Source organism: Colobus angolensis, unplaced genomic scaffold (assembly GCF_000951035.1).
Source record: "Colobus angolensis palliatus isolate OR3802 unplaced genomic scaffold, Cang.pa_1.0 Scaffold25, whole genome shotgun sequence".
In the NCBI taxonomy this organism is placed as follows: domain Eukaryota; kingdom Metazoa; phylum Chordata; class Mammalia; order Primates; family Cercopithecidae; genus Colobus; species Colobus angolensis.
The window spans coordinates 1,100,441-1,109,227 of NW_012115710.1; the positions used below are offsets into that span (position 1 = coordinate 1,100,441).

The following is an 8,787-nucleotide window of genomic DNA, read 5'->3' on the forward strand; positions in this document are numbered from 1 at the left end:
GAGTGCAATGGCGTGATATTGACTCACTGCAGCTTTTGCCTCTTGGCAATTCTTGTGCCTCAGCCTCTCACGTGGCTGGGACTACAGGTGCGGGCCGCCATGCCTGGCTAATTTTTGTAATCTTTTCTTACCTTTTCAGTGCTATGATTGTTTGACAATACAGAATTTCCATTGATTTTGATTATTGTTACAAGAGCTTGTTGTGGATTATTTACCAATATAGTACGTTGTCCGGTCCATTAGCACTTATTTGTATACTCTGAATATGCTGTAAATATAAAGAATATATATTTTTTCCTTCTTTGATGTGATAGTAATTTTTTTTTTTTGCAAATTGTGGTACACTTTAGGGTCACACTGGAAAAACACTCCTTACTTCAGGCTTACACATGTTTGTACCCCGTCAGTGTTTTGTCACGATATTGGGAATAGGCTTCCGTAGAAATGATTCGAAGGACATGTAATTGCCCTTTATTTATTAAAGAATCTTAGTTCTTTTGTGTCCCTAAACTTTGAAGATCATGTTTGGGAATTTCAAAATAAGTATTGTTATTTGTGTCCTATTTACACATTTCAGTGTTATTTACCATCTGCACTTAATTGGAAACCTATTGGTGTTTATATTTTGTAGCTATCTCTTCCAAATGCATGACAAGGAAGTTCTCATCAACAGGGCAAGGCAATACGGAAGTGATCCACACTGGGACATTGCAAAGACAAGCAAGTCATCACATTGGAGATTTTTCCCTCCAGGAAATTGAGAAAGATTTTCAGGACTTTGAGTTTCAGTGGCAAGAAGATGAAAGAAATGGCCATGAAGCACTCATGACAGAAATCAAAAAGTTGGCTGGTAGTACAGACCGACATGATCAAAGGCATGCTGGAAACAAGCCTATTAAAGATCAGGTTGGATCAAGCTTTCATTTGCATCTGCCTGAACTGCATGTATTTCAGAGCAAAGGGGAAATTGATAATCAAGTTGAGAAGTCTATCAATGATGCTTCCTCAGTTTCAACATCCCAAAGAATTTCTTGTATTCCTAAAACTCATATTTCTAATAAGTATGGGAATAATTTCCTGCATTCTTCATTACTCACACAAAAACAGGAGGTACACATGAGAGAAAAATCTTTCCAATGTAATGAGAGTGACAAAGCCTTTAATTGTAGCTCACTGTTAAAAAAACGTCAGATAATCCATTTAGGAGAGAAACAATATAAATGTGATGTATGTGGCAAGGTCTTTAATCAGAAGCGATACCTTGCATGCCATAGTAGATGTCACACTGGTGAGAAACCTTACAAGTGTAATGAGTGTGGCAAGACCTTCAGTTACACGTCGTCCCTTGTAATTCACAAGGCAATTCATACTGGAGAGAAACCTTTCAAGTGTAATGAATGTGGCAAGGTTTTTAATCAGAAAGCACACCTTGCACGTCATCATAGACTTCATACTGGAGAGAAACCTTACAAATGTGAAGAATGTGAGAAAGTTTTTAGTCGCAAATCACACCTTGAAAGACATAGCAGAATTCATACTGGAGAGAAACCATACAAATGTAAGATTTGTGACAAGGCTTTTGGACGTGATTCACACCTGGCACAACATATTATAATTCACACTGGAGAGAAACCTTACAAGTGTAATGACTGTGGCAAGACCTTCGTTCAAAATTCATCTCTTGTAATGCATAAGGTCATTCATACTGGAGAGAAACGTTACAAGTGTAATGAATGTGGCAAAAGTTTTAATCACAAATCAAGTCTTGCATATCATCATAGACTTCATACTGGAGAGAAACCTTACAAGTGTAATGATTGTGGCAAGGTTTTTAATCGAAAATCAAACCTTGCACGTCATCATAGACTTCATACTGGAGAAAAACCTTACAAATGTGAAGAATGTGACAAAGTTTTTAATTTCAAGTCACTCCTTGAAATACATAGGACAGTTCATACTGGAGAGAAACCATACAAATGTAAGGTTTGTGACAAGGCATTCAGGTATGATTCTCACCTGGCACAACATACTGGAATTCACATTGGAGAGAAACCGTACAAGTGTAATGAGTGTGGCAAAGCCTTATATGGCCAATCAACACTTATTCACCATCAAGCGATCCATGCTGTAGGGAAACTTTACTAATGTAATGATTGTCGCAAAGTCTTCAGTAACGCTACAACCATTGCAAATCATTGGAGAACCATAATGAAGTGAGATCTTACAAGTGTTATAAATGTGGCAAGTTTTTCAGGCATCATTCTTACCTTGCAGTTTATCAGCGAACTCATACTGGAGAGAAACCTTACAAATGTGATGATTGTGGTAAGGTCTTCAGTCAAGTTTCATCTTATGCAAAACATAGGAGAAGTCATACAGGAAAGAAACCTCACAAGTGTGATGATTGTGTCAAAGCCTTTATTTCACGTTCATGCCCCATTACACATCAGAGAATCCGTACTGGACAGAGATCTTACAAGTGTCATATGTGAGGCAAGGTCTTTAGTCTGAGGTCACTCCTTGCAGGACATCAGGAAATTCATTTTTGAGGTAATAGTTCCAAATGCACTGAGTATAGCAAACCATCAACCATTAATTGACATTAGATTCAAATCAGCATTGACTTGAGTTTGAGTTGACTTAACATTGAGTTCAAGCATTAATTGAGATTAAAGTGTTTATGCTCAGAGGATTAGGCCAGGTGCAGTGGCTCACACCTGTAATCCCAGCACTTTGGGAGGCCAAGTTGAGTAGATCACTTGAGGTCAGGAGTTTGAGAGCAGCCTGGCCAACAGATGTGAGCCATTTTCCCAGCCTGTTTTTTTGTTTCTTCAACAAAAACTGATAGGGATTTTTATGGATGTCATGTTGAATCTAAATCACATTGGGTTACATAAACATTTAACAATATTAATTTTTCCAAAACATCAATATGGGTTGTATGTTTATATATGTTTTTAATCTTTTCGATCAATGTTTGTAAATGTCAGTGTATGAATTTCTCACTTCTTTCTGTTTATTCCTAGGTATTTCTTACTTTAAGTTCTCTAGCAAATGAAAGTGTTTTTAAATTTTCATTTAAAATTGTTTATTGTTGGCCGGGCGCGGTGGCTCAAGCCTGTAATCCCAGCACTTTGGGAGGCCGAGACGGGCGGATCACGAGGTCAGGAGATCGAGACCATCCTGGCTAACACGGTGAAACCCCGTCTCTACTAAAAATACAAAAAACTAGCTGGGCGAGGTAGCGGGCGCCTGTAGTCCCAGCTACTTGGGAGGCTGAGGCAGGAGAATGGCGTAAACCCGGGAGGCGGAGCTTGCAGTGAGCTGAGATCCGGCCACTGCACTCCAGCCTGGGCGACAGAGCGAGACTCCGTCTCAACCAAAAAAAAAAAAATTGTTTATTGTTAATGTACGAAAATTCAGCTAATGTTTGGTGTTGATATTGTATTGTGCAAATCTACTGATGTGTTTATTAGTCTCAGTAGTACTTTGACTCTGTGATTTTCTACACAGAAGATGTCATCTGCAAACAAATATAATTTTACTTTTTTCTGATTTCGAGGCATTTCATTTCTTTTGCTATTTCATTGCTCTGGCTAGGACAGCCTGTATTTATTGAACAGAAAAAGTGAGAGCATTCTTGCATCATTTGAGATCCTACAGGAAAAGCATTCCGTTTTCCCTGCTTGGTTATGGTTATTTCCACGTTGGTCACTTCATGAATGGTCTTTCTATTGGTGAGGTAAATTTCCTTCTCTATTTTGTTTAAGATTTCTTTTTTTTTCTTTTTTTTTGAGACGGAGTCTCGCTTTGTCGCCCAGGCTGGAGTGCAGTGGCGCGATCTCGGCTCACTGCAAGCTCCGCCTCCCGGGTTCACGCCATTCTCCTGCCTCAGCCTCCGAGTAGCTGGAACTACAGGCGCGCACCACCACGCCTGGCTAATTTTTTGTATTTTTAGTAGAGATGGGGTTTCACCATGTTAGCCAGGATGGTCTCGATCTCCTGACCTTGTTATCCACCCACCTTGGCTTCCGAAAGTGCCGGGATTACAGGTGTGAGCCACCGCACCCAGCTGTTTTAAGATTCTATGATGATCAGACGTTGAATTTTGTGAAATGATTTATCTCCATCTATTGAGATGATGTAGTTTTCATCTGTCATTCTGTTCAAGTGATATATCACATTGATTTGTTTGAATATGTTGAACCATTCTTGGATGTCAGAAGTAAATGGCACTTACATATCTACAATCCTTTTATATATCCTCTTGAATACAGTTTTCTAGTACAAGAGGTCTTCAAGAAGCTCATGGAAAAATACGTATTATGAGAAAATTGTGCATGAATTTCCCAGTTTTTGCACCAAAATAAACTGGTACAAATCTGTTATAACATGTCTGAACAGGCTATAGTTTGAGGCACTAAGAAGGATAAGGCATGAGCTTGAATAGAGACTCTTATCAAAGCAATATAAATTCTACTAAAATTGAAATAAGAAGAAACATCAAATTTACGATGAGACCAGATGCAGTGTCTCAGATCTCTAATCCCAGCACTTTCAGAGGCCGCGACAGGTGTGTCACGTGAGCCTGGGAATTCAGGACCAGCCTGGGCAACATGGTGAAATCCCTTCTATACAAAAAACACAAAAATTCGCTGGGCATGGTGGCACATACCTGCAGGGCAAGCTACTGTGGAGTCTGCAGCCCAAGGATGGCATGAGCCTGGGAGGTCGAGGCTGCAGTGAACTGTGATCTTGCCACTGCTCTCCATCTTGTCTCAAAAAAAAAATACTTATGGTAAAGTTTGGGTAGACGAATAACGATATCATTGATGCTTTATGAAAAGGTTATGGGGACGATGCCCAAAAGAAATCAACAGTTTGTAAATGGATAACTCATTTTGAGTTGTGAGAAGACAATGTTGAAGGTTATGTATGGAACAGCAGGCAGACCATCCACATCAGTTTCACAGAAAACAACAATCTTGTTTGTGCTGCAATGAAGAGGACCGATAGCTAACAGCAGAAACAATAGTCAAGAGGTTGAGAACAGGCTGGTTAACATGGTGAAGTGCCATCTCTACTAAAAATACAAAAATTAGCTAGGTATGGTGGCAGGCACCTGTAATCCCAGCTCCTCGGAAGGCTGAGGTGGGAGAATCGCTTGAACCCAGGAGGCGGAAGTTGCAGTGAACCGAGATGATGCCATTGCACTCCAGCCTGGGCAACAAGAATGACTTTCTCTCATAATAATAATAATAATAAATATCAAGCGCCTTCTCTTCCTTTCTCCGCCATCATGGTGTGTACTTGACTCCACTTCTAGCCATATCTTCTCATAAGACTTTCAGGATTAAGCGATTCCTGGCCAAGAAAAAAAGCAAAATCGTTCCATTCCCCAGTGGATTCAGATGAAAACTGGTAATAAAATCAGGCACAACTTTTAAAGGAGACATTGGAGAAGAACCAAGCTGGGTCTGTAAGGAATTGCACATGAGGTGGCACACATATTTATGCTGTCTGAGCATTACAATCACGTTACCATATCAAGCAGAAAATGTCACCACTTTCTGAAGAGTGGGACATGTTTTATTGGGAATACATTTTTTTCTCTCTGAATCTGCTATGAACACGTTGGTTGACTGGGTTCAGTAATAAATACGTCAGACTTTTCATTTCCAAAAAAAAAGTCAAATGATGTAATTCCATAGAGTACCTTAATTCCTGTATTGCTTTTTGTTTTTTTTTTTTTGAGATGGAAACTCCACTGGGTTCAGTGGATCACACCTGTGTTCATCACACATTGGGAGGCTGAGGTGTGAGGTTTGCTTGAGACCAGGAGTCTTCTGGGAATCTTCTCGCCTCCGCTAACCCAGTTCATGACAGACCCTTGGACTTTACTGTTTTGGAAAATCTATACAAAGCACTATCAGTGTGTCAAAGCATTATGTTTGTCAGAAGCTTGTGAAAGAAACTTAAAAATTACTAAGTCAAAGAGAAAAGTCAAGCTGGGAACAGTGTCAGACAAACCTTCCTCCAATTTTATTCCTAAACAAGATAGCAACAAGGATTTTTTTTAGAAGCTACATAGAGGCTGGGTACGATGGCTCAGGCCTCTAATCCCAGCACTTTGGGAGGCCTCAGGGGGCGGATCACCTGAGATCGAGAGTTCGAGACCAGCCTGACTAACATAGAGATGCCCCTTCTCTAGTAAAAGTAGAGAATTAGTCAGACATGGTGGCATATGCCTGTAATACCTGCTAGTCGGGAGGCTGAGACAGGAGAGTCGCGTGAACCCAGGAGGCAGAGGTTGTGGTCAGCCGAGACCACACCATTGCACTCCAGCCTAAGCAATAAGAACAAAACTCCATCTCCAAGATGAATGAATAAATCAATATTTAAAATATAAAGATGAGGTTTCACCATGTTGCCTGGGCTGGCCTCCAACTCTTGGCCACTAACTATCTCTGCTTTAGCCTCCCATCATGCTGGAATTAACATGCACGAGCTGCCACGCCTGGCCACATTATGCTTTTTTAAACTTGCTAATATTTTAGATATGCTAATTTCTTCCTAAATGTAATTATGTTTTAGCTAATTACTAGTGTTTGATAAATGAAACCTTCGATAACTAGGGATATGAGTGAAAAATATAGTACATAGTACATGTTAACTTACAGATATTGCCATAAAATTATTGCATGTAGAAATGAGATGATTTAAAAGTTTATAATTTTTTTTCCTTTTTTTGAGATGCAGTCTCACTCTGTTGGCCAGGCTGGAGTGCAGTGGTGAGATCTCAGCTCACTGCAACCTCCGCTGCCTGGGCTCAAGTGATTCTCCTGCTTCAACCTCTTGAGTATCTGGGATTACAGGCGCGTGCCACCATGCCCAGCTAATTTTTGTATTTTTAGTACAGATGGGGTTTCGCCGTGTTGGCCAGGCTGATCTCGAACTCCTGACCTCAGGGTGATCCATTCACCTAGGCTTGCCAAAGTGCTGGGATTACAGGCAGGAGGCACTGCGCCCAGCCAATTCTGTAATTTAATTATATTTTCTTCAGGGCCCACGTAAAACAGAATAACCTGACTGGGATGTATCCTTAGTAATATCTCATAATTATTCTCTATATGAAAATAAATCCCAATGTTTGAAGACTGCCTATTTTACAGCCTTTGTTATTCACACGTGATAGAACACTCAGGAAAGAATAAAGAAAACGCCTAAACTAGATTACAATTGGATGGGTGTGGTGGTTCACCTGTAATCCCAGCACTTTGGGAAGCAAAGGTGGGAGGACTGCTTGAGTCCAGGAGTTCAAGGCTAGCCTGAGCCTCATAGTGGAACCCTGACTCTACAAAATGTTAAAAAATTATCCAGGCCTGGTGGTGAGGGCCTGTGGCCCCAGCTAGTTGGGAGGTGTAGTGGGAGGATTGCTTGAGCCCCAGAGGTTGAGGTTGCAGTGAGCAGCGTTCCCGCCACTGCATTCCATCCTGGGTGACAGAACTAGGTCCTGTTTCTAGGGAAAAAAAACAAACAAACTACAAGTTGAAGATAAAAAGTACATTTTCTACTTATTTTCAGAAGGCACGTAAAGTGAATATTACAATACATTTAGGAATTATTGATATGTTGTCAACGTTTATCGCTTAAATATATTGCAGGAAGAAATGTTAAAAAAAAAAAAAGGATTTGAGAATGAGGACTAAGCTCTGATTTTTTTATCTTGCCTAAATTCCTATCTGAGGAGTCTGGGGAGTTATGCCCTACAAACCATAAATACTCATCAGATAGTTTTATTTAGTCCTATATATCCTGGCTTACTTTCCAGTCTGGTTCTGGAATAACATGTCACAAAAAAGAAAGTCAAAATATTTTACCCCAAAACATGTTTCTTTGCCATATTTTGAAATGGTCCTGCAAAGCTGTCCTTTGTGATGGGTACATGTGCATCTGTAAAGAATCTCTGTTAACATAGCTAGATCTTTTTCTTCTAGGCCCTCCCAATCCTGAAGAGATTAAGTAAGAAGCTAGCACCTTTTACAGGTCTAAATAGAAAACATTTGTCATCTATTATCTCTAAGGGCAGCCAATAGAAGACTTCAAAACAACCTTTGTCTCCACAATCTTCTATCTTAACCTGAACATTTCTGCTACTGATCCCAGGTACTTAGACAAATTCAACCAATTGTCAATCAGAAAATGTTTCAATTTACCTATAGCCTGGAAGACCCGCTTTGAGTTGTCCCACTTCTCTGAGCCAAAGCAATGTATTTCTTAAATGTGTTTGATTGATGTCTAATGCCTCCCTAAAATGTCTAAGAACAAGCTGTTCCCCATTACCTTGGGCACATGTTCTCAGGATCTCCTGATTGTCATTCATATTTAGCTCAGAATAAATCTCTCAAAATATTTTACTGAGTTTGACTCTTTTCCACCACAAGAATAATTCATTTTAAGTGCAGCGTGAAATAACAAATGTAAGGAACAACTGGGCAATTTATATGCACTGTTTCAAAGTCAGTGCTTTTTTTTTTTTTTTTTTTTGAGACGGAGTCTCGCTCTGTCGCCCGGACTGGAGTGCAGTGGCCGGATCTCAGCTCACTGCAAGCTCCGCCTCCCGGGTTTACGCCATTCTCCTGCCTCAGCCTCCGGAGTAGCTGGGACTACAGGCGCCGCCACCTCGCCCGGCTAGTTTTTTTTTTTTTTTATTTTTAGTAGAGACGGGGTTTCACCGTGTTAGCCAGGATGGTCTCGATCTCCTGACCTCGTGATCCGCCCGTCTCG

The 8,787-nt window shown here is 40.4% G+C and overlaps 1 protein-coding gene across 1 annotated transcript in view; it reads left to right on the top strand.

Annotated features, from left to right (window-relative positions):
- LOC105514664 (zinc finger protein 701-like) overlaps positions 1-2,549 on the top strand; it is an 18,224-nt gene extending 15,675 nt beyond the window's left edge. Inside the window, exon 4 of the mRNA XM_011946172.1 lies at positions 632-2,549. Coding sequence (XP_011801562.1) covers positions 632-2,145 — 1,514 coding nt within the window. The 3' untranslated portion in view covers positions 2,146-2,549. The remainder of the gene's footprint in view (positions 1-631) is intronic.
- Positions 2,550-8,787: the final 6,238 nt, after the last annotated feature.